Source organism: Gastrolobium bilobum, unplaced genomic scaffold (genome assembly GCF_033153095.1).
Source record: "Gastrolobium bilobum isolate Gb01-03AN ecotype WA unplaced genomic scaffold, APGP_CSIRO_Gbil_v1 utg7671, whole genome shotgun sequence".
Lineage (NCBI taxonomy): Eukaryota > Viridiplantae > Streptophyta > Magnoliopsida > Fabales > Fabaceae > Gastrolobium > Gastrolobium bilobum.
In genome coordinates this window covers 76,063-103,384 of record NW_026899465.1, presented here as the reverse complement: position 1 = coordinate 103,384, position 27,322 = coordinate 76,063, and the positions used below count along the sequence as shown (strand labels likewise).

At 35.3% G+C, this 27,322-nt stretch overlaps 2 protein-coding genes across 3 annotated transcripts; both read right to left on the bottom strand.

Moving 5' to 3' along the window:
- Positions 1–5,123: 5,123 nt before the first annotated feature.
- Positions 5,124–16,222, bottom strand: LOC133290562 (AUGMIN subunit 7). 2 transcript variants are annotated; one of them, XM_061488657.1, is made up of 12 exons: positions 16,076–16,222; positions 15,504–15,581; positions 14,991–15,076; positions 14,546–14,767; positions 14,062–14,147; positions 13,269–13,330; positions 12,093–12,184; positions 11,880–12,005; positions 9,345–9,435; positions 8,060–8,167; positions 7,116–7,214; positions 5,124–5,484 (listed from the first exon to the last, which is right to left on the bottom strand). In XM_061488657.1, exons 4-12 carry the CDS (start codon positions 14,677–14,679, stop codon positions 5,287–5,289), a joined length of 996 nt encoding a protein of 331 aa, XP_061344641.1. In that variant the 5' UTR covers positions 14,680–14,767; positions 14,991–15,076; positions 15,504–15,581; positions 16,076–16,222; the 3' UTR covers positions 5,124–5,286. The 2 variants fall into 2 exon arrangements, with proteins under 2 accessions (XP_061344641.1, XP_061344640.1); XM_061488656.1 differs by lacking the exon at positions 14,991–15,076.
- A 3,655-nt stretch (positions 16,223–19,877) lies between these two features.
- On the bottom strand, positions 19,878–26,892 carry LOC133290563 (ERBB-3 BINDING PROTEIN 1-like). The gene is made up of 10 exons (XM_061488658.1): positions 26,783–26,892; positions 26,516–26,642; positions 26,285–26,369; positions 25,981–26,130; positions 25,720–25,873; positions 21,073–21,288; positions 20,852–20,988; positions 20,660–20,751; positions 20,403–20,582; positions 19,878–20,229 (listed from the first exon to the last, which is right to left on the bottom strand). Exons 2-10 carry the CDS (start codon positions 26,604–26,606, stop codon positions 20,144–20,146), a joined length of 1,191 nt encoding a protein of 396 aa, XP_061344642.1. The 5' UTR covers positions 26,607–26,642; positions 26,783–26,892; the 3' UTR covers positions 19,878–20,143.
- Between the last annotated feature and the right edge of the window lie 430 nt (positions 26,893–27,322).

The window sequence follows — 27,322 nt, the reverse complement described above, 5'->3', positions numbered from 1 at the left end:
TACTCATTCTGCTTCTGCTCCCTAGCCTCTCTAGGGAAATAGTTATCCAAGAACAAGGTCTCGAACAACCGCCAGGTGATTTCCCGGCCTTCAGCTTCTAGGGGCTGCACAGTATTAGTCCACCAATCCTCAGCTTCCTCTTCCAGCATATACACGGAGTAGACCAACTTCATTGCGTCCGGGCACCTCATCACCCTGAATATTTTCTCCATCGCTTGGAGCCATTTGGCAGCCGCCATTGGCTCATAGCCTCCCTTAAAAGAAGGAGGTTTGTGTTTTCGGAAAGCCATCAATCTCCTTTCCTCCACTTCCTGATCACCAACATTTTCCACTCGAGGTTGACGAACCTCAGTGTGATGACTCCGACTTCCAGAGTGGTGACTACCCTCACCCTCATTGTTACCTACTCCACCCTCTTCCTGTGAAGGAGGTGGAGAAGGCGTAGCTGTATGAGGAGGAGGAGTAGGTTGCCGGTTCACGGGCCTAGGACCCCTCAACGTCCTCAATTCGGTCATCATTGCGGCCATAGCAGTCCGCGAGTCTTCATTTGTTTTCATCAGATTTTCATTGGCTTGCCTGCTAGCAGCCAACTCCCTCTGAACAGCTGCAAGAGCTTCGCTACGGGATCAGGCTGTACGCCCGTTGCCCCACGGCCACTTCTAGGCCTCACAAAAGCAGCCAAAACAGGTTCTGGCTGAGTATTGGTGTTTGATGGTCCGGGGTTGTTTCGGTTCCTCGTCATGTCACTACACATGTTACACAAAGAAGTGAGTTGATCAGGCCCACACTTAGTGATCACCAATGCAATAATCATACAGAGTACTAAAACAACTATAAAGCATCAAACACTAAGCATACTCAACAATAGCTAACAGTTATTTCCGACGAAACTGCTCTGATACCATAAAATGTAACACCCCGTTCTAGAACCGGTTTGTTAACATCGCAATATGATATTAAGCGCAGTTACAATCACATGGGTTCAATTAAAATCCGGGTAAATTTTTCATTTTAAAACGTACCGAACTCATAATACCCAATTTCGTGATCATAACCATATTACCTTGCGGAAACAGATAAATTAAGCTTAACATCATGTTCATTTTCCATTTTTAAACCATTCATTTACTTCTTATTTAATTCACAACCTCTACTATGTTGTAGGTTTCTTCGTTAGCTACCCGTGGCTTCAAACCGCGCTCGAATCGGAGCACTGTAGCCCAAGTTAGGACAATTTGAAGCAACACAAGAGAGTGTTGGTCACAGGCCCCGCGATCTTCAGCGCGCTACCGGGCGCTCAAGCGCGCGCTATCGGGCGCTAAAGCCTCCATCTGGGCGCCAAAGCGCACGGAGGCAGTAAACATCAGACATTCCAGTGTGGATGGGCGCTTAGGCGCGCAACAGGGCGCTCAGGCGCGCTATCCTGGGCGCTTAAGCTCCCACTGGGACGTTTTAGCGCGCGGAGACAGAAGCATCTCCTCCTCCAGTGGCTAAGGGCGCTTAAGCGCGGGCCAGGGCGCTCAAGCGCGCAACCCTGGGCGCTTAAGCCCCACCCTGGGCGCTAAAACACGAGGGGGCAGTGAGCCACCCAACTTTCTGCAGCAAAGGGCGCTTAAGCGCACGCCAGGGCGCTCCAGCGCGCAATCCTGGGCGCTCAAGCCCCCACTTGGGCGCTCCAGCGCGAGGAGGCAGAATGCCTTGGCACTCGCAGGGGCAACAGGGCGCTTGGGCGCGCTCCTGGGCGCTTCAGCGCGCTGCCAGGGAATTCCAATTCCCACATTTTTCAACTCCAATCCTAGGGGAAGGAGCATCCCCATCACAAACCCCAATTGTCTATGCCCCAAACTAAATCCTAGCACTCATCCAACCTCTCTTCATGAGATTTAGCTAGAATTTGGGCAGCATAACCTTTGTTTTCTCATCGTTTACCAATTTAAACAAAGGGGTACCTAATTGATTTTCAGCTCAACCAACTCAATCATCCAATACATAACAAGCATGCATATAATGAATTTCAAGAAAGCATCATTTACATTACATATCCTTTACAAGCCATAGAACTTAGCTTACAAAACACCATGATCATTCCCTTGGCTCCCATCAACAAAAGGTGTAACCAAAGGCATGAGCATAGGCTAAGTTCTTCCAATGAATCAAGATATACAAATGACCAAGGGCTTTCAAAATAAATCCTATACATGTCAACTACAAAAGGCATGCATAAACTCAAAAGTAATGCCACATTTCATGCATAATCCAGATATGGCCACTTGCCACCAGAGGATCCTGCAGCATCCTTACCTGAAAGGGGGTCCCCACAACACGGGGTGAGATATACGAATATATCCAGTAAACCAGGGGTCCTTGGAGCATCTCTCCACCCCACAGTTCCATATCAGTGTAATAGCAATAACAATAATAATGCAGTAAATACATATCTATGCAAAGTGCAATAACATCTCCAGGAGAAATCCCTCGAGCTCTCAAGCTGTCCTAAGGAAACTCAGATGCAAATAGTCCTACTGGCCAGCTAACTACCAAGTATGATTTACGCATCGTCATGCCACATACCAACATAGGGAAACACCATCCTATGCCACACCAAATGCATACACATACGTATAACAAAGCATTACACTATTTTATTGCATTTATATACACAATCACAACCTCCACCCTTTCAGGGCTTGGTAGAACAGTCAAGGGAATTACACCCAAGGTCCGAAGGCTTACCTCAAGCTTCAACTTGACCTTTGTTCACCACCAACAGGTTCCACAGTCAGTCAATTACAATACTTCACTTCTCAAACAAAACCTACACAAGGTTTAATGCAATCAACACATATTGCATCCAATAACATCTTATAGCTATCAACCAAGCTATACAATCATACCAACATAAGCATGAACTCACCTATCCAATGGAGCTAATCAAGCTCCATAGCTTGCTCCAATGGTTGATCACTCACGGTTGGTCCAAATGTCTCAATCCTAGACATCACAAGGACGCAATCAATCATTCAACTCACTAATTGTTCAACATGCTAGAATAATAACCAATCCAAGCATGAATTTTCCAATATTATGAACAATTATCAAATGACTATCTAGGCTCATTTCCACCGATTAAATGACATTCCTAGCATTTTCCATAACATGCTCTAAGCTCCAATCTTCCTAGGTTCTCTCTTCCTTCCTTTCCCTCCCTCTCCTTCTTCTTCTTTTCTCCTTTTCCGTTTCTGGCTTCGACGGGGAAATGGGGGGATTTGGGTTCTTTGGTGGCTTAAGTCACTTAACATAGGTTAAGTGGCTTTAAGCGGGTATTGGTTCGTCTATCTATTCAACTCCAATAATTACCAAACTTTACCCAAAAGTCTGGAATATTATTCTAGGAATATTACTATTTTTATTTTTATATTTTGGGTACTTTTGCCAGTACCCATTTATACCCCTTAATTTTCACTGAGTACACTTTTTAACTCCAAAGTGACTCAGATTCATTTAATTAAGTCTTATACTTAATTTCACTCACTAAAACATGCTTAATTAATTAATTACACTTGATTTACTAATTAATTAATATGGGCTATTATAGTTAAATTAACTATGGTTATGCTAAATTTTAACTACAATTGAATCAACCCGAATTAGTCATGACCAAAGTTTCTTTTGGAGGTTTGCTTAGTTGGCAATTCGATTTTAGAGGCTAGAGTTAGATGCAACCAGTTGATTAGGTGGTTGCAAGATAAGATATAAAGATAGTAACGCCTGAAATGGACAACTTTGAACATCCTATGCAATGTAATGAAATAGTTAGAAATGTCAAAATCTTTTGGCACCTTGATGGTTAGAATTAGGGTGGCAAAACGTGTTGGCGAGTTAATTCGTATTGTGTCAAGGTTTAATTTGCAGGTCGAACCGCCTACCCCAAACATGACACATTTTCATTCACGGATCAAAATTGAAACTCGGACACAATCCAAAGTGGATTGCAGGTCACAGGGGTTGACATGCAAATATTAAAAATTTATTTTTTTTATAAAAAAATTAAAAGTAGCAAGAAAACCTGAATAAAATGGGTACGTTGACTTGTAACCCACAACCGGTTGTGTCAAAATTTCTATATCTTTAACTCTCTTTTTGACAGAAAAAAAATTCTTAACACAACACGATACTAATTTGTGATATTTTTTCAAATCTAGACATGATTCATTTAATACTATGGGTCGACACGACACACATTTTGATGTATCATGTCAAGGGTCGACCCACAAGTCATAACTCATTTTGTCATCCCTAGTTAGACTCCTCTAATCAGGGATAACTTTTTTATTTAGTCCTAGGTTACTCCAATATGTTTTTGTTTTGTAATAGGTTCCATGTTTTTTTTTTTTTTTTTCATTTTAAGCTTGGGGAACCAAATTTATGACACTATAGATTATACTCTTGGTAATGCATGCTATGAAGATATTTAAACATGTTCATGCATCACTTTCCTTCACACATTTAATGAACTATCAACACTAAAAAGAAGTATCCTGGGAAATGTACTAGGATGCTTGTTTGTGTGTATTCTCTTCACTTTTATACATGATTCAACAGTCCATGAAAATTGTAACAAATAGTTTATAAATGAAAATATAAAGTCTTCACTCGTCATAGTCTTCTTCTTTCATGCTTTCGGCCAAACGTATTCTTTCAAAATTGTGGACTTTCTTTGACCCTTCTTTTTTACAACATCAATACACTATATGTTCTGTTGAAGCTCTAGGGTTTATTTGATATTAACTTACATTCTGAAATTCAACTGAGCCAGTGCCTGAATTTTACTTGGGTCAGGGGATACACCCTGGCATGAGATAATATAGCCTAAAATTACATTGATCAATACGAAAAGAGGCATTTGGATGTTTGGCGTATAAAGAGTGACGACGAAGAGTGTCGAGCATTTATGCAAAAAGTTGCATTTGAATCGCCTAGGATTAAAAGTGATGCTGTGACTTTTAAAAGTGCACGAGTAATTTATAACGTGCAAACATCACTGAACCAATATTGGGTACATCAAAATATTCCAAAACTAAATCGCAAAATCTGACACCCTTACATTTACAGACAACCTTAGGTAGTGTTTTTTCAATAAATGAAACTGCAATTTATAAATTTTAGTCTAGATAATACAACTATGCAGACTTCACCACATTCAACAATATGAATACTATGCACAACAAGATCACAAAATCCCAAAAAATAAGAATTAAGGATTAATCTCTCATTTCTCATATTGTTTCATCCAATGCTCATCTTCTCTCCCTGTTCACGAGCAATGGAAGCAGATAGAATTCCAAGATCGCGATTTAAGACTGTCAATGCAGATTCACATTCAGATATTATTCTTGTGACAGAAGAAGGCCCTTCGGATGTCTCAGATGATCCAATAGCAAGAGCTGCATGTGAGTCTCTAAGATTCCGCAGGTTACCCAAAAACTGTTGCAAAAAAACATAAAAATACAAGATTTTATTAAGTCAACGAGAATATTATTTAAACATAGCTGCCTTTAACTGCTCAATTATCTCATTTGACATGACATACCAGCTGAAGAAACTGGGCAATGTTTAATGGAAACCAACAGTAATTTTACTCTGCTATATTAATAAGGCACTATACATGAGGAACCTGGAGTAGTTAACTCCATCAAAATTTATTAAAGTGATAATATAATATTGAAACAACTAAAAATATCCACCACGATCAAAATAATAGTTTCCTCATTCCCAATATATATATATATATATAACTGTAAGATTGTGTAGAGAGATTTCCCTCACCCCTCTAAGTCGAGATTTCAGGGGAGTGACTTATCACAATAATAGTTTAAATTTCATGTAGGTTCTTGTGATATAAGAAGATGAAATGTACAAAATTATTAGACCGGTGTTGACGAATCCAAACACAAGTACATTATAAATAATGCATAGTAAGTCCAAATGGCCCATACAACATAAGGAGAGTGGTTAAAGTTTAATTTGACAATGTAATGTTATTGGGAGGAGCCTTAAGGAGGTCAAACTGGTTTTACTTTGGGGTGGCAATTTCTGACGCAACAAGAATAACTATAACTATAAGTCGACTCTATCATACAAAGCTTGTGTTTGCTGTAGACAATTTCAGATAAAAACAGGAGTTGAACCACCAAACACGATTGATAAGTGGGTTAAATCCAAGTTAAACCTTGAAACTTGAAATTGACCCATTTACTTAATTGTGTATAAATGGATCTACAATATTGATTAAACCCATTTTTGACTCATTTGAAATTTACATTGAAAAGATCATTTTACCAGAGTAATTACAAAATCTAATAAATAAAAAACGCAAGTTAATAATTTTGCACTTGATATTAATATCCCAAACCAATTAGGGTCAACCCATTGATAATAGTTGATCACGTAGTTGACCACGTAATGAAAGAGCAGAAACACCAACAGAGTCCCCTGAAGCTAGCAAACTTAACCCTCATTCGATTTCTATTTCAAGTTCAATACAAAATCAAGAACTTGAGGTACAAACATATCAAGGCAATATACGACAAGGAAGAATGGTTATTCTGTATAAATATCATTTAGTAAAAAACTTGGCATCAGATTAGTCAACAAAAATAAATTTGACTAAACTTCAAGATGGGATTGTCATATACTGTCTCTCCCTTTTTTTTACACTTTCACCAACATTTGACATTCTGACAGGGTATTTAGTTTGACCCATCACCAAAAATAGGGCTAATAGCTTAAGTCTAGAAAGGAGGAGTAAGGAGGATGAGAAGAATGAATTTATGCAAATGAGCAAATTCAACTTGAGTAGGGAAATCGGAGGATTGAAGAGAAACAGACAGTGAAAAACACAATCAAGCATGACCATCTGACATATAAACAAATGAATTTATGTATAAGAATGATTAGCTTGAAGCAATAAAAGGTGTTCCACATTTGTTAACATGTACTTCTGTAACGAATTTAGAATCATGTCTAGCATCACCTCACGGTTGTAAATTTCTAATAATTTAAACAGTATCATAGGTTTTAAGAAAATACATTTAAGCCTAGCATGGGCAGGTTACCTTCAAAAGCATCTTGTAGGCTTCCAATAAACGGTTGGCAGCTGGTCCAAACCCATGAAGTTGTGGAACCTCCATCATGTGTGTCCATGGACGAATTTCCTACACAAAAGCAATCTTTTATTAGGTTCCCCAGATAACATACGTATTGTTAGAGCAGCTAATCCTGATTATTCAATCTCATATGGATGGTCAAGATTAAAAATTTAAATATCACATGATCACTTAAAAAGTCATCTTTTGCACATTCAGGTCACTGTTTAAGGGCTCCTTCACTAGTCATCTCTATGGAAATTCTAGATCATATGATTCCTAGTATTACAAATGTACATGAAACGACATACAAACTTTAGCTTCATCATATCACTCAAAAATAGTCTCCTACTCACAAGTTAGCTCAACTCACTTCTAGCCCAAGTGTAGAGCATAGGAATGGGTATCAGCACCATGAAAATTAGTACAATAGAATCATTTGATTAAGTATCCCAATTTGAAGTTTTCAATTCCTCAAATGCAAATGTTAACAAAACTAATAGAGTCTTAACACACACACATATCAGTACAGCCATTGAACTATAGGCATATATTTATAATTAATGTTGAAAAACTTACACGACAACCTACTAAGTTTAAGACAAAATAGATTATTACAGTAACAGTTATAAACATTCTACTTCTATGACCTGATGGCAACAGGGACCAGACACCATCAATCTAGATGAACCAGTTTTTCTGGTCTAGCTACTCAAATTATGAGATACTTAGAAGTATACAATGTCCCTGACCAATTGAAACCAAAAAATTTAAATTACCAAGCATCTATAGTTCAATTCAATGCCATGATTGTTTCTTCAATTATAAATAATATGCTAAATCTTTATTTGACTGGGTTCAAACAAATTAGATACAGGGTTTGCAAAACACATAAGAGCAAAGCCTGGTCAAACCTTGGTGTAAATCAAATTGAATGTTCTAGCTGTTTCTAAGAAAGATTCCAAATGTGCCCGCAGTTGGGATTCCACTTCAGTATACTCCTCATCCGGATTGTAAGCATGCTACAAACAGGAAAAGATAGCAATTATGAAATAAATACAAAAATAATATTCAGAAATGTATTGACACAAAGTCTCTTCATTACATCATCAACAACATCGACAACACCTTTATCCCAAATTAATTGGGGTCGGTGGTAGATGAACCCAAATAAAAGATACGAAAAGGTTGAAAAAAGAAAAATAGAAATAAATAAATAAAATAGTAATATATATATATATATAAGTAAAAAAGAAGGGGAAAAGAAGAAGAGGGGAAAATGAAGAGGAAAATAACTAAAAAAGGACCATCTGGAACATAGAAATAACAAAGTCTCTTCATTAAAAAAAAAATCAGGAATTAGAAAATAAGAGATTAAAAAACAGGTAAAAAAAAATAAACAGACGCGCACACAACATTGCGAAACATGGCTACAGCTAGAGAGAGTTGAGGGAAAATGAGAAAGGAAAATCTTAAAATGGATTGAATGGTAAAAAGTGTTTACAACAAGCTAATAATGTGGCTTATATCTAGAACAAGAGAAAGCAACCAATTAGTAACTAATTTCTGACTAGCAAACTAATCCAACTAATCTCTAACTAATACTAATCACACTAACCATATTATAACACACAAAATGATGAGAGAAAAATAACAAATGAGCAACATTGACTCCAATATCCAAATACTGAAGTAATTCTAGCTTTTGGTAGATTAGTCTAAGACCTGTTGCCTAACTTAATCTACACAACGATACTTACACAACAGTAGGTCTCAATAAGAAATCCCTGACTACTGCAAAAAAGATCAACTTAACGAGGATCAGCAGCAGAGGGAAACAAAAACAGAATGAGTTGTCAATGAGAAACTTAGTCCATGCCCTTGTTTAGTAAAACCTTGGAAAGCATTGAAAAAGTAAGAACAAGAAAAGCTAAGAAATGGGATCAAGGAAGATAACCAGGTGAACCGAAATTTGATATTTTTTAATATTTACCTAGAAACAGAAAATAGTATTATCATACTCTTGTTTTGGTAATATCAATAAAACGGAAAATAAAGAACATTAACATGGTAAAATAATATGGCTGAAAAAAAATAACTAGGAGGAAAGATTTCAAGCCGCTAATTAGTTCCCAGCAGTTCATACAAATATCATATGATTATTAGAAGACTAGAAATGAATTAAGATGTTCAGTAAACCTTGGACGCCAAGTCATCAACTTTTTGTTGAAGGTTCAACAATATTTTTGATTGTTCAGAAAGCTTTGACTCCAGCTCAGAAACATCTGGCCTGAAAATAGTTTGATTAAAGAAACATTATGTTACTACATCTCAGGAGACAGAAAGTTCTTTTACGCGTAAAAGATAAACCATTTCCATCAAATGAGCTTCCAATTTTAAATCATATTATAGGTATATTGAATGAATAAAATTCAACAGCCAAATCAAAAGAGGGAGCAGGATTTGTTTGTTTTATACTTAAAGACAAGTAAACACAATAACCTTAAAACCAAATAAAACTCTCAAGTGATGGCATCACACTTTAATTTTTTAGATGTTTAATGTGTAAGTTGGTGAGTGTATATGCAGCTTCACTACCAATACTTACTAAAGAAAGCAAACAAGTGTCGGTTTCTATCAAGTTCAGTTTCCATGCAGTACTTTGCTTTAATTTTTTTAATACAAAAAGTTACTTTGACAGATATAGAGAATGCATAATTAAGGGGAGGAAAAAATATCCTCCAAGACAGAAAAAGGTAGAAAATAATGAAAATGAAAGTATCAATAAAGCATCAAAACTATCTAGTCTCTCTGCATACTACAAATGGAAATTCCCCTGAAACAGCCATTGGCAGAGTATGTTAGTATGTCATATTTTATCTGCATTTTCAAGAAATTATTATATCCTACTATTTTGAAAACTAATTATTACATCCTAATTTCTAACAAGTGTTGAAATTGGAGATTGGTAAGAAAATGAAAGAAACAGAATAAAATGCTAGAAACAGATTAGAAGAGGGTAGAGAAAGAAACTGAAGGATTTATCTGAATTCTGAAGTGTTTGTTTCTCATTCATTGAACTCAGGTCTGAGAACATGCCTTTATACAGATGTTATAGTCAGTTAAGAACAGTTGAAGGACTCTTAACTGAATCAGAGGAAATTACTGAACAGAAAGTAGTTAAATCTGTTATGGCTGACATAGTAGACTTAATACAAGTCTTAACTGACTAGCTCTTACTCTAACAAGAAGATGCATGAAATCTCATCAAGTGTCTTGTAATCCATGGGCTGTTTGGCAAATTAATAAACTGGCTTTAAATTTTTCGAGTTGGGACTACTTTTAAAATCTGCATAATTTTGGACTGGTTTCATATTAGTTAGTTAGCATAAAACTAAGTTTAAACTAATTCAAAATCAAACATCAATCAGTTTACAAATTTGAAAAAACTCAAAGAGAGATGAGGTAAAGATTGGGAAGTTTAGGGTCAAATAAAAATGATCAGGCAAAAACTAATCTCCTACAGAGTTTGAACTTAGTTTTCCCTTGAAAAGTGACCACAGAGAATTTATTTTTTAAAAAATTGAGTTTGATATAGACCATTAATACATGTTTTTACTCTAGAAAAAAGAACAACGGGTTCAGTAAGAGTGGGGCGCATGTTATGAAAGGAGAAACAAGGGAAGAATTGGAGAGAATGAGGAAAATTACTAACTGCAGAGAAAATGCCGAATGAAGAGCCTGTTAGAAGAGAAAGTGACATCAGTAACATGGGAGACAGCTGGCACATGCTGAGTGCAGGAGGGAAGTCTAGTATCACACCAGAATGCAAGGGCAAGGATAAAACGGGGGAAGAAAGAAAGAAAAGAGAGAAGAATTTGGGCAAAGGGATAGGTCCGGATTGGGGTCTCTGCACCTGGCAAGGCTCTGTTTCTTTACTATTTTCTGTTAGTTACCTTCTGTATTTTAGATTGTTAGACATCTAGTTCTGATTTGCAAGGAGCTAGTATCCAATTACCCTTTATATCAAAACTACCTCCTATCAGATGGATTACCACCAAACACAAAAGATATTAAAGCAAATGCCATAGTACCTAGTTGTCCAGCTTTTGAAAAATGACACAAAAACTCACTTAATTTTATCCCTCCCAATTCAATAAATCAAAACCAGATTCTTCATTTCTTTCTGCTGCATATCAACAAATAATTTCTGCAGCACTTGCAACAATCAAGACTCTTAACATATGCTATATGCTCTAAATGAGCAAAATAATGTGCAAAATATTTAATGATATTCTACACAAATGAAGATTGACACAAAAAATTATGCCTTTTGTCTGCCGTTGAACATAAGGTTACCTTTATCAGCATCACAATGAAATTTTCATTAGCATTCATCAGTTTATATTTTCACAATGTTCATATTTTAGGAGAATAAAATTATCAGATACCAGTTTCTCGCCCACAATCACAGTCTTCACTTTCATTATTTTGTAGTTGGAATATTTCTCCCTTTTAAACTTAAAGCAACATTTCACATGCACCATAATCTATACCAATCCAGTTCAAATGTGATAGACATGTTAGATAGTACATAACATGTTAAATATAGTGCTAACATCAGGTACAAAGGCAAGCCCATCACTTGTAAAAAAGGTATGTTCCTCAAATAGTAATTACAGAATAGGAAGACAAAAACCATAGGAAGAGGAAAAGGAAGGAAGAAACTTTTACAATGGATATATGGACTGAATCTGAACATCTGCAGGAAACAATTTACATTCTTCAGAAAATATTTGAGCTTGTTTTTCTGCAATGGAATCTATCAATTGGATGTCTTTGGCTACCTGCTCGTCAACACTGCAGAAATAAGAATATAAACCAAATTTATGTCAAATCCATCTCTGCAAAACCAATCACTTAGAAATATATAAGACCACGGACAACCTCCATTCTGGATTATCGGCATACATGGTTGCCTCCACGAGATCTACAATAAGCCGAAGCATTTCAGTGCGGTCTTCATAGTTTCCATGTCCCTGTTACATACTTGCATAATATTTACCAGATTTCAAGGTAAATCATATCCAAAACGTGTATGAATATTACTATAATGCATAGGACATCAAATTTAGACATAAAACCTAAAATCTTCATTCTACTCTATATAACCAAAAGGTGGTAGACCACTGCATCCAAGACAAAAATATCAAATCTAGTAGCAAGCCTACTGATAACCTCCGGTCTTTCTTGACATGCACAAATATTCACTCTACTTATTAAACCGTAAACATTATGTATGCATTTTAGGGGAAATATTCAATGGGTTAGCTATCAAATAACTAATGTCACTTGTTAGTTAGACACAAAATAAGACAGAATCTGCCCAATTAATTCCTGTGATTTTTTGCTGAAATCCCCTGATTGCCTTTGGCTCTTTCTGCCTTAAGCCCTTACCTCATAACAACTCTCTCCCTCTCTCTCTCTTTGAAAACCAAGACAAGGGACCATAAAGATAACTAAAATGTGCCTAAGACTTCATCCAGGTAGTCACAAGCATTAAACTTCACACTGAAGCTACATCTATCAATCTAAACACTTCTTTAGAAACAATTATGAACAGGTATCACTAAAAACAGTATTTAAAATTCAGAAATAAACTGATAAGAAACTTTCACAAAAATAATGCCAGGCTCAAAAATACTAACAACCATTACCACATCGAAATCAGACATTGCATGAGAAAAACACAACCCGGAAAAAAAAAAGTTACCCAAAAAAAGGGACATCTACAAAACAATTCAGGAGGTAGGCACAAATGAAGAGAGAAGGATATAGCTGAGAGAGAATAGTAAATAATAAAGCAATGAGTATAGTGCTGTCCACAGTTAGAGCAAGACCATTTATGCTACTGTCCATACAAGAAAGAAATACAATAAAAAAGGAAATATAGAAAATAGAATATCAAAACTATTCAAAAACTACAAAAGCTTCATAGAACAAAGAAAAATAAAGAAATTTAAAACTTTTCCATAAACATGTATCCAGCAACTAGTCATCATCTAGGCATCATATAGCTACGAATTGGGTAAAATAGTGCCACAGAAAATCAAAACTACCAACTTGAATGGCTTCTGTATCTACAGATGTTGTAATACCCAGAAACTTAGCAATCTCTGCCAAATCTGCAAATTATAAGTCATAAGAAGCAAAGTTACTACCAGAAGACACAATCAAAAAGTGCAAGAGAGACAAATTTGTTTGAAAAAAAATAAGCCACTAAACACAGACAGATTGCGTTGATGTACAACAAAGGCGAAGTTGACAGAGAGCAATTCATAAGTGAACAGTCACTCAAATGCAGCTACATCAAGAGAGGGAGAAAAAACTGATTCTTTCACTAGAGTTTTCTTTTTAAAAAAAAGAGAACAAATTGACAATAAGTTAACAAATGTGGAATGGCCGAGTCCTATTCTGCATTGAAAAGACATAAAGCAGATCTTTTGCAAGATATAAACAGAACAGAACTAGAAAATTACAGCATTCGATGGTAACCTTCGAATGGCATGTTATAAGAAACCAAACAGCAAATACTTAATCACAGAGTAAAAAAAAAATTCAACTATTATATGTACAAATGCATAATTAAGAGGGTGAGCATCGAGCATTGGTAAAACTGCTCCTTTGTGACTGACCGAAGGGTCACAATTTTGAATCCAGGAAATCGCATCTTTGCAAAAGTGAAAGAAGGCTGCAAGGATTTCTCTCACCTCTACTATAGCAAGTCGGGGTTTCATGGGGAGTTAATGTCATGTACAAATGCAGAATTTCGCACAAAGCACAAATTAATCACAATGAAATCTTAGATATCAACTAGCCAATTTAGAATTTTCAAAACAAAGAATGAAAATCTTACACTGAATTCGAGCTGTCTCCTCATCACGATCAAGGACATCCCCATGTAAGTTTTGTTGAGAAAAGGGTGACTTATCACCTAATAGCCTGTTGTAAGTACGAGTACCAAAGATCAATTCTTCTAAACATGGACAGCAATACATCCCAGAAGTGTTAGTAGTAGTGCCGTACATAGGCTAAAGAGAGACAATGTAAAACATCATAAAAGAGGGAATAGTTAAGGTTATGCATGGTAGGTAGAGGGTAGTAAATAGGATTTCTGAATTGCTTGAGGAAATCCTCAGTTGAATAAATACATGATTTACAATCTCTAATATCGAGAAACTAGGAAATAAGGAAAACTAGAAAACTAATACAAATCAAATCCTAATTATTTACAGTGAATATACTTCCCCCAAATAAAAGATATTAACTCCAAATAACAGATACTTTCCAACAAATACCAAACAGAGAACAGATTTTAAGAGATGAAGATAAGAAGATACCGAAAGAAGAGCCACTCCAAAAGGGCATACCGCTCCATGCCCGCAAATAGGAGGGACTGGGCAGGGGCATTTGCTCTTGGGTAATTTAGCATTGCCAATTTCTTCTGAACCTCTTCCATTTGCTTTGCTGCCATTTCTGTGTGAGTTTATTTCATCTTCCTTTTTTAATTTCTCTTCAGTGGGCAGTGGGTTGTCGGGCCCCCCTCAAAATAGAAGCACGAACTGAAAAGAAGAAAGGAAATATAATAATATAAATCAACATGAGAGAAATTTTGACAATTTCTGAAAAAGACTCAAGTGGTTTATCTTTCCTTGAAAAGGAACATCAGCTATAGAAGAACATGAATCAGAAAATTAATAGAAGCATGAAAAGAGTTACAATTAAAAAAAAAAAAAATTCAAGACTTAAGAAGAAAGGGGATAAATAAATTGTCAAACAGGTTACCTGGAGAAAGTTAAAGTTTAAACCAATGCACTGTACACTTTCAGAAATTTGATCAAGCCATGGCACACAATCAACTATTTCCAAGGCTGAGATCAGAAAACTAAAATAAAAACCAAAACGCAAGTCCAACCAGAATAAACAAGCACCAAGCTTCACAACCCTAGAAGCAAACACTAATAATTATGATACTCTCTCTAGCAGAAATTCAAACGAGATCGGATAACACAAGTTCCCCAATGGAACCACACTCATTGAACCCAAATTTGTATGCAAATCAGACCCACAGAAAATGTCAGGACTCAGCAGTGAAAATGCATGTAAAGACCTACTAGCGGCATTTAAGCATTCTTATGTATGTGTTTGGATGATGCATTTGAAAAACCTGGGGAATTTAAAATACTAGGGAATTCAATTGCTTCTATTGAGTTCCCTTCATTTGTAAAATGTTTTGTTCTAGACAGCTAATGCATAAATTCGCAAGCTTCAAAGATATATTTTGTATCAATAACATACCAGTTCTGACCGAAGCCTTTTCTTTTGGTCAATAGCAGAATTTCTCTCCTCAGTCACCTTTGAAATAAGAATCTTTGCCTGAAATGATATAAAATCAAAATGAGAACCAATTTTACGGAATGCGCGCGTATTTTGTATCTTTCTCTAGTCTAAACTTTAGTCCACCAAAAATACAAAAAAAATAAATAAATAAAATAAACAAAAAAGAATTTAAATTAAATTGGAAATATTCGAAGGCATCAGAAATTTCGTTTTTCATTCCAGGAAAACGAAATTTCCAGAAGGATCTAAACCGAAATTTCCAGAAGGATCTAAAACGAAAATTCCAGCAAAGTCAATTTCTAGAACCAATTCAGACTCTTCACACAAGACTTGGCAGATTTGCACAAATTGCATATAGCAGTCATTGCACAAAACGGATCCACCATACAATCGCGATAACAATGCTGATTCTTACCGAAGCTGGCATTGCACCAAACCTGACACTAATTAAGCATATACATTCACGTAAATCACAACAATCGTGGCAGGAAAACCGCAGTCACGTGCGAATCAGAGAAGGATCAAATTACCTGAGAATTGGTCGTCGACGACGGGAACAACAGAGGTAGATCGGAGAGAACAACAGCGACGGTTGCTTGAGAGAAAGTGGATGTGTCAGTGTGAAGTGCTGAGATTAGAGAGAAATGGAAACTGGTGAATAACCATCCCTCTCTCACTCACTGTCACTGCTTATCTGGGTTCTAGGAAATAAATATGTTTAGTTTAATTTAATGTTCCTTATTTCGGAAAAGTGTTGACACAATTTGTGTAATTTTATATGAAAAGTTTTGATGCAAATTAGTTGGATTTTTACATTTTTCTTCTACATGATACTCTTATTTTCTCTTTACTTTTAATTTTATATAAAAAAAAAAGAATATAAAGAGTTAATATATACACATTGAATACAATCATTTTATTTAAAATAACAGGAAATTATATCAGACAAATATTTTTTCCTTCTTAGATTTGGAAGTTGAAAATATTAAAAATGCGATTGATTTCTTTGAATTAAAAATTCAAAAATAATTTTTATACGGAGTTTAAAAATAAATTATAAATAATAAGAATATATTTTTAATTTTATTAAAAAGAATATATTTTTTCCGTCATTTTATTTAAATTTTTAAAATAAACTTTATATATATATATATATATATATATATATATATATATATATATATATTGTTGAGATGTATAGTCCCACATTGGTTGAATGTGCAACAACTAATGTGGAGTTTATAAGGCCTTCGGCACTCTCATCTTTTGAGCTAGCTTTTGGGGTGGTGTATCCCAAGGTTCTTTACATGGTATCAGAGCCTAACAAGATCCGCATCTTTCTGGTAGACCCACTGTCTACCGAGTAAAAATCTTCCCGGAAACTATCACCATCGTCAGTTTCCGGCCACCGTCTGCCATCACCGAAAAAATCTACTGTTGGATGTAGATGGATATTTATTGTCAAGGTTGGTCCTGATGGACAGGTGGATCGTCTCAAAGCACGTTTGGTGGCCAAGGGATATACTCAGGTGTTTGGTGAAGATTATGGGAATACATTTTCCCCTGTGGCAAAAATGGCGTCTGTTCGCCTCTTTATTACTATGGCTGCTATTCGTCACTGACCGCTTTATCAATTGGATGTCAAAAATGCTTTCCTCAATGGTGATCTTGCGGAAGAAGTTTATATGGAGCAACCTCCTGGATTTGTTGCTCAGGGGGAGTCCAGTCTAGTTTGTCAACTCCGCAAATCTCTGTATGGTCTCAAACAGTCTCCACGAGCTTGGTTTGAGAGGTTTAGCACCATTGTCCAGCAGTTTGGTATGACTCGGAGTGCGGCTGATCACTCAGTCTTTTATCGCCACTCAGACTCTGGATCTATTTATTTGATAGTATATGTTGATGACATTGTCATTACAGGTGATGACCATCAAAGCATTACTCAGTTAAAATAACATCTCAGTCATCATTTTCAGACAAAGGATCTCGGAAGACTACGATATTTCTTGGGAATTGAAGTGGCTCAATCCAAGGATAGTATTGTGATATCCCAGAGGAAATATACTATGGACATTCTAGAGGAGACAACTTTGTTGAATGCTAAGCCCGTCGATACCCCATGGATCCAAATGTTAAGCTTATGCCAAATCAGGGGGAGCTGTTTTCAGATCCAGAAAGGTATAGAAGATTGGTTGGGAAGCTGAACTATCTGACAGTTACTCGACCAGACATCTCATTTGCAGTCAGTGTAGTAAGTCAGTTGTTGAATTCTCCTTGTGAAGATCATTGGAATGCAGTGATCCGTATCCTCAAGTACATCAAAAATGCTCCAGGTAAAGGTCTCCTCTATAAAAACAAAGGTCATACCAAAGTTGAGGGATACTCAGATGTTGATTGGGCAGGTTCCCCCAGTGATAGAAGATCCACATCTGGGTATTGTGTATTCCTTGGAGGTAACTTGGTTTCTTGGAAAAGCAAGAAACAAAGTGTAGTTGCCAGATCAAGTGCTGAAGCAGAATATCGCTCCATGGCCACAACCACCTGTGAACTTATCTGGTTAAAACAACTATTGAAGGAACTCAAATTTGGAGACATTGGCACAACATCTCTCATTTGTGATAATTAAGTTGTTTTACATATTGATTCCAATCCAGTGTTTCCTGAAAGGACCAAACACATTGAGATAGACTGTCATTTTGTTAGAGAAAAAGTTCTCTCTGGAGATATAGTCACTAGTTTTGTTAACTCAACTGATCAATTAGCTGATGTTTTCACTAAGTCTTTGAGAGGGTCTAGGATAGATCACTTATGTAACAAGCTTGGTGCATATAATTTATATGCTCCAGCTTGAGGGGGAGTGTTGTAAATAATAGTTTAGAATAGTAGTATAGAAGTCCCACATCATGTATATCTCTTTGTATTTTCTTTCTTTTGAGTTATATAATAGACTCTCCGCTGTGTAGTTAAGACACACAGATTACTTATAAATCTTCTTGTTCTTGATATTCAACATGGTATCAGAGCCTCACCGTCCCCCACTTTCTCTTGTGGAGTTTCTTAGCACAGATAGGTTGGGCCTGTTGCATTGTCCACTCTTCAAGCCCAATGGGCTCTCGTGTGAGGGGGCGTGTTGAGATGTATAGTCCCTCATTGGTTGAATGTGCAACAACTAATGTGGAGTTTATAAGGCCTTCGGTATTCTCATCTTTTGAGCTAGCTTTTGGGGTGGTGTATCCCAATGTTCTTTACATATATATAGATAGATTTACATTTCTGTAGTTGCAGCAATCAAATATTTGCCATATATTTACTTGAAAGCATTAAATGTGGAGAATCATAATCATATATCTGTTGTTGTTGTACGTAAAGCGGCTCCAGAAATGATTTTGCCATATATATATATATATATATATATATATTAATAGTTCTCCCATGAGATTAATAACTTATTTTTTATGTCATTTTGGGTTAAAAAAAATATAATAATAAAAACAATGTAACATAAAAAAAAATAGGTATAGTGTAACAAACTTAGGAATTAACTTTCTTAAGAGATAATTTTTTGTAGTGATTAACATTATTTACAATGAATGATAATCATTGATTTATTTTTTTGAAATTTATGAAGTACCATATTTATAAATTTGAATTGAAACATAAATCAATATTAAAATGTTAAATAATGAATGGATCACATTACTCTAATTACAATATTCTTTCTTTTAATTTAAGAAATTATCCTCTTGATTGATTTACCAATATGTATTATACTTTAAAAAATTACACTTCTACCATATGAGAAATACTCAAATTACACTATCTTTTATTTAAAAAACAGAACATTACTTTAAAAACTTAAACTCGTTATTATTAATTCTTAATTTTTCACATAAATCATTCTAATGAATAAAAAAATAAAAAATATTCCAACCAGTTCATCAAAAATTCAATTAGTACAGACAATAAGTCAATTATTTTCTCCATTTTCAATACTTTTAACTCGAGACCTCTGGGGAATAAATTTATTATACTTAGAACAGGTTAAATATAAATACTTTAGGTAAAACTTCGCTCTCAACTTTAAATAAGAAGATAAATATAATTTACCCAAAAAAGAAGAAGATAAATATAAATATAAATAGTTCAGGTAAACTGCAGAACATACACTATTTATTGTATCTTCTAAAATCGTAAGTCTAAAATATTGGCGTAAATATTAACTAAAAGCAACCCCTAAAAACTCTGTAGGACAAGAATTTATTTAACCCATCTAACAATTAGGTGCATACACAACACAATTGTGCCACTAAACCAAAGTAAATTGGTTTACCTAATTCAAAAGCGAGGTAAAGAACAGACATTTCCGAACATAAACTGGTGTTTTCAAATAATACCCTCAACAAAACAGGCATATATGCTTTAATCAGGCGTAGAGCATTCAGGTCAAAGACTACTTCAACGTGTACAAGGAAATTCCCATTATCATTGGGTGTCCGAAAGTTATACTAAATTCACATTCAAGCACATACAACCTAATGAAAAATGTAACAAAATTGAAAGAGATCAAAAGAGAAATCAAAAGAGATATTTTTTCGGGGGATTCAATCTTGCTCTTGCTCTTGATCTTCGGTTGTTGTTGTGGCCCCATTTGTTGCCTCCATGGGCTCAGCTTCAGCCCCCTTCTTACCTGCAAAACAACCAATCATTTCTTAAGACCCCATTTGACATTTACTTCCCAGAAACTGGGGCCAACATAAAAACCATACATATGAAAATCAGCAAGATAATGATGCAATATAAGCTGCATGGGGCAACATAAGGCATGATGACAGACAGCACATAGTGGTCCAAAGGTTCTACCTTTCTTCTTTTTTCCACCACCCTTCTTCTTTGTCTTTGTGCCCAATGCTAGCCAAGCCTTAATATCAGGATCATCTATTGTTCTGGTAGGCTGCAATTCCTGAAGTGGGTGAGATGTGACACGATCTGATCCATTTGGCATTAGCAAAACTGTGAATTTGATGTGTGCAACATAATCACCTGAAAAAAACACCAATAATGTGAGGCATTGAACAGTGCTCACACAAATATGATAATGTGATTATCTATAATATTACCAGGCTTTTCATGCAGGACAGGGTAAGGTTGCAGGAGCTCATGATTCACACATTCCACTAAACCAAGACGAGCTCTTTTCTCTTCCAAAGCCCTATTATAAAAGAACCAACTTTTAAAGTAGAACAAAGAGAGTAAAATTCAAAACCTCCGGTTTGAATATAGCATTATAAACATGTAGGTGATCAAATTACCTAGCAGAGAATGGCATGATTGGAAATTTTTGACTTATTTCACTGAAAATGAACCGAGATGCTTTCATCTTCAAGTGATAGCTCTTGTCAACAGCCCTCTTATAAATAGTTGTCTGCTTCTCATCCAACAGCTTAGGCTGCAAGTGATTGCATGAAAATTTACTTAAAAATTGATAAGAAATTGCATCATTCTGGTAAATATATTAATATAACTAAACTACCTTGCCTTCCCCAGTGCTTGCCACAATATCAATTGAATAAACTTCATTCTCCTCGAACTCTGCATCATCAACTTTTGTATCTGGATTAGAAACACTTAGAACAACCTTATTCCCATCAATCACAAACTGCTTCATTTGGTGGCTAAGAACACCCTCCAAAATTTTACAATCATAGGCAGCAGCAACCTTCTGAATTGCATCAGTTACATCCTTGTTCTGACACAACAAAATTCAAAAAACTATTTATTACTACTTATTACATAACTAACTGTAACAACAAAAAATAAAAAATTTAGCTTTTCAACATACAAATACTAAGTTCATCTAAATAGTAAATAAGTAGTTGCAATTTTTATTTGAACATAAGATCAATAACACTATTACATACACACTAAACCATCTATGGCAATTATGCAGTGAAGGAAAAAAAAGAACATTTATGGGTATTAATTTGAACATTATAGTGTGTTACTATGTAGCCTACAATAGAAAAAAAACAATATATAAACCAGCATGACCATTAAACTAATTCTCCAGCCAACTATGTAGCACCAACACACAACATATCACCGTACCACACTCCGACACGTCAATTCTAAAATAATCTAGATTTCAACATGTTAAAGAAATATAAAACCATTAATTGTCTCCTAAGAGCTTAAGTTTTTGGGTTGAATTGGTTCTTTACATGGTATCAGAACCTGGGTGTCACGGGTTCGATCCTCACTGCCCCCTCGCTTTCTTTCTAGTGGAATTTCTTAGCACAAGTTGGCTGAGCATGATGCATTATCCACTCTTCATGCCCAATGGGCTTTCGTGTGAGGGGGCGTGTTAAAGAAATATAAAACCATTAATTGGCCTTTTCCTAAGAGCTTAAGCTTTTGGATTGAATTGGTTCTTTACACAACACGTTTTAATATTAAATAATATTTTTAATATATATATAGTGTATATTACATTTCATATTCAACAACTTAAAAAAAAAAATGAAACAAAACCGATAATATCCTTCAATTTAACCAAAAAAGATTCGAAGAAAATATATTTTAAATATTAAATGTATTTTAATTTTTTAAAAATTATAATTTTATTACAAAAATACCATTTGACCGTGTCCGGCACGATCAAATTCGCGTGTTGGATTGGTCAACGTGTCGGAAATGTTAACCACGTAAAAGGAGCATGTCGAACATCCGACACCAACTCTTTATGTTTTTTGAAGTGTACGTGCTTCATAGCCAGCCAATCTCCATATAGCATTAACCTAGAAAGCATGGAGAATTTAAAACAGATGAAGAGTCAGTGTCCAACACGCATCGGACACATGTTCGACACACAGTCAACTCCCGACATATGACCAATATGCCACCTACTTTAAGTCTTACATTTTCATATGTATTCTATCTACAAATTGCCAAAAAATTACAATTGTTTCTAAAATTTTCACTTTTCCAGTAATAAAAGATGAAATTTTATCCATATGTAAAAGTACTATATCACGCTGTCAACTAAGCTGGTTCCAATCTTGTGGTCAATTATAAACTATGAAGTCACATGCAATAAAGCCACATAAGCACTAGTGCAATTTCAACATTTGAAGTTTCATATTAACTAAAGAAACACACACAAGTGTACCAAGAAACTGAAAGCTTCGCCAAAAACAAAATAGTAAAACAATTGCATTAGTTGGAAAGTAAATAACGAGAGACACAAATCTTTAGATAGATAGTAAATAATGCTAGCAAGTATTCCTTGGGCTGTGACTCTCAAAGAAAAATTTTCTTGAAACTATTGTAAAAATACCAGCAATTTAGCAAACTAAACTCCAGATTGTTTTTCAATATAAACACCCTATCAGAGTAACTATGACATAAGCTTCACTTGGACAATTGTCCATAGCTTTTAGTAAGTATTCATCACATAGGGTTAAAAATTGTGCAAAAAAGGTTCTGATTCTGCCTGCAAACAACCAAAAGTAAGGTTCCTTATGGCCATAGTGCATGAAACAAAAAACAAATGACAAGAAGCACACAGCAAGTATTGCTTTAAGGTAACTAAAAATGCAATGCGAAAAAATGTTATCTGATACCGACAAACTTAGACTGTGTAGTAGAAACAATTCCATGAAACTTGTTGAAAAGTGAATTAGAAAGCACTTAATCCACTCTGCGACTGAAACTAAATAAAAATCTATCGGGTGCTAATAACATGCTAGGGAAGTATATCACTTGAGAATTTGGATCCTCCAGCAGTATAGCAAGGCCCCCTAAAAGAGATATTCACATAACCTATGGTGTCTGCAATTACACATTAAGCAGGACCAAATTGATTGTGTCTATTTCTACCCCTAAGCATTACAGAAGAGATGTCCAGGTATATTGCTAGCAGATAAAAGATTCTTCATCAGTGTAACTATGACCAAAATAGGCTTCGGCGGTGTTTATCCATAGCCTATAATGGGCACATTGACCAAAGTGGTTGATTTTTTTTAAAAAAAAAAGGTACCATAGTAGAGACATGGCAGGCTCTAACTCCTTTAATAATAATAAAAAAAGACGCTGCTGTCACGTGACTACAGTCTCATCCCACTCCCACTCCCTCCCCCTATAAATAAACCCCATCCCACCCTCATTCACTCACTCACACTCTTAACACGATTAATTCGGTTACATTCATTATAGTCATTTTATATCAACACATGTGATTCAACTAAATAAAATAATGTTACGTAAATAGTCATTATCTAAATGTCATGCATAAATAACAATAAACAATGTCATACATAAATGTTAGTGATGTAATATAAAACCATTCATGTGTCATCACATAACTTCTGAAGCTTTAGGGGAGAGTTGGTTCATGACAATAATTAACAAAAAGTGAAATATTATAGAATTAATAATAAAATCAATCACTATGGACATTCTCGATGTGATGATATTGCTCATCCGAAGATAAAAAAACACTAAAAAGGGTGATGTCTCACAATTAGGGTCTACCCTAACCACAAACTCGGGATATGAGCATCAAACGCGAGCTCTAGAAAATCAGTTATGATTGTACCCTGGATAGAATGTGAAGATAGCAAGATGCCCCAAAAATAGGAGATATAATAGGTGTGTCAGCTCTCTATCCTGATATGATCGATCAAATAGCTGTATAGTGATAAGGGGATGGATAGGAGGAACCTCGATCATGGTTGATCCCTATAGTACAGCCTCCCCTCTAATCGAGCCAGTAGTTAAGGAACCACAATCGTGAGGCAAATCATCACCCTCATCCATTCATTTTTATCTCCAAATGAGCATGTCCATCACACCGAAAATGAACATAGTAATTATTATTTATTTTATTATTAATGGTATGACATTTTACATTTTGTTATTTATGTATAACATTATTTATTCTTATTCATCTAGAACATTTAAATAATGACTATTTACATAACATTGATACTTTATTTATCCAAATTGCATGTAATGATATAAAATGAATACAAACGCAATGAAAATAACCAAATTAAACATGTTCATAGTAGGAGACTATGCTAAAGGCTCTAGACCTTCTAGTGCGGCGTCTCATGGGATGCTATCAAGTTTGCCACAACAATTGAGTTTGCCATGTCACCACAACAATAACTTTATTTAAAATTTTGATCACTTTAGTCCATGTGCAGCCTAAAATATCTTTCATCATATAGAGATCATTTCATCAAAATTACAAATGAAATAGTTCTAAAGGAAGTGGAAAACTGGAAATAGACATGAAATATATCCTATACAATTTTTTCTCTGATTTCAGTCAACAATGAAAGGAACTATGTTATGCAGGGGAAATAACATCCAATTGGCCTGAACTGACAACCAAGTAAAATAAAAAATAGAAAAAGAAAAGCGAATAAGATTAGAAACAACACAATTTAAAAAGAAGAAAAAAACAAAATAGGTCTCTATCAGTGTAACTAAGACAATAAAGCTTCATTGGAGTTTACCCATAGCTCATGACAATTTTCATCATTTAGAGATCAAAGTTCACGAGAAGGGAATCACTATATACTACATATGGACAATTTAACAAAGTAAAGGACGAGACCAAAAATCAGGGGGAAAACAAAAAGGTAACGCAAGCCGACAACTGGATACAGGCAACAAATACATTAGTTTTGTGAAGAATGCCAGGGATCCATTAAGAATACTTAACAAGACATTATGTCAGAAACAGAAAAGGAGAATATATAAATGGTTTAAAAGATGCAACCTTCTCAAGCAATTTGATGGGTTTTACATAATGGCTGATTATGTTGCCTAATATTAATATGTGTGGATACCGGTCTCATTACCATTATGAAGCATAATATACATAACAATTGTTTCAAAATATAAATGCTACAAGTTTTCACCAGCAAAATGGGAGCCAAAAAGCAATTAAACTGTTCAATCAGTTCCTACGGGGAAAAGTTGTCAGCTAAATAACTACAGCAAGAAATCCAACCATGTTATCATTAATCACACAGACCAAACCAAGCATAAAAGCTATTTAACAGAATCAACTCAGGCATATGCAAACAAGATTATAAGTAATAAAATCAAATATCATCTCAGATTGTACAAAAGCAGATATAGGAAGAAATTTCTTACATATGATTACCTTCCTTCCTGGCCTTACAAGCCTCAAGGCCACTTCAGCAGCAGTGTTTGCTGCTGCAATGACATCAGCTGTCCGTCCTGTAACTGGCCCCTCCTGAAGAACATGTGTGTGCGCCACAGCAGCAATGAACCCATCTATATGACAAGCCATATCACTGTAACCAACCAAAGACACCATTACTACCGTTTGCCAACAACAGCCAAAAGTAGGGTCCTTTCTTTCATTATTTATCACAAAAACATGCTTTGAAAAAAGTCTTACATTTTCAGTATATCACCTTCTTCCAACACTGTTTCATCACTGGCGAGAGGAGAGAAGTGACATACAGTGTTGTTTACAGACAAGCATGTTGGGAAGGCAACACCTCTCTCAATCTTCCTCTTCACATTCTTGTACATGTTACCAGTTTGCCTTTATTAAAAAACACAGCACACCCCATAAGCTAAAATCACAAAAAAAAAAACAAGAAAGAGAGAAATTATACATATCCATAACAAATACCAAAATTAATTGTAAAAGAAAACAACAAAGAATTGGATAAAATTAAATATAAAAAAAAACTTACTCTCTAATATATGAATCCCCTTTCTCGCAAATGTCTACAATCTTAGCCTTCGGTTTACATTCTGAAATAACTAACTGCAAAGCCTCTATTTAATTAAAAGAAAGAAAGAAAAAACCCATTACTTATCAACACAAAAATAGTCAGTTATAACAAGAACCCATAAAGAACCCAATGTATCCAAAAACAAAAAACCCAAATAAAATTTGAGAGAAAAAAGAGAATGCAACTCACTGTTAACAATCTCAGCTGCACTCTTGTACTTGGTGACGACTTCAGGAGAAGTGAGATCCAACTCCTTCTCCTCTCTCTCATCGTCTGACATGGTAGCTTGGTTGATGAATCACTGTGGCTTCTGATTCTGAAAACACCCCAAAAGAAAAGAAAATTAAAAACCAAATCTTTATCCTAGTGGGTTGCGAAACAAAGCATCAAAAACAGAAAAGAAGGAAGACCCAGGTGAAACTTTGTGGAGCTGAATGTGCTTGCAGCGTAACTCACCGTGCAGGGTTTGAGTGCAGCAAAGAAATGAAAGGGTTTAACGTGGAAAGTTGGAAAAAAAAGATAGAGCCTAACAAAGCGGTGCGAAATGGTTCAGTGTCAGTGCAATCAACTAGGGTTAGTATAGTGGCTCAGAGTCATGGAACGGTGGCTTATATAGGATTGTCACATTCGTTACACAAAACTTTGGCTTACGTTTTTTATTTATTTATGAGTTCGTTGTTTGTCATTTTGAATGACACAAATTATGTTATTTTAAGAGAGAAATAAACACAGAAAAACGGAAATCATGGGAGAGAGAAAGTGGGTGGTTTTTTTAATTTAAAATTCAAATTTTCTGTGTCTGTAACTCTCTTAAAATGACATAATTTTTTGTTATTTAAAATGACAAATAATTTTCTCTTTATTTATTTATTTATTGATTGATTGCTAAAGGTTTTTGTTTTTTTAATTTCAGCTTGATTAATCGAATAATCTGGTTAGTAATAGAGTTTTCACTTCGTTACCCTCTCTCTTGAGTGTTTCTATATAACATATGCA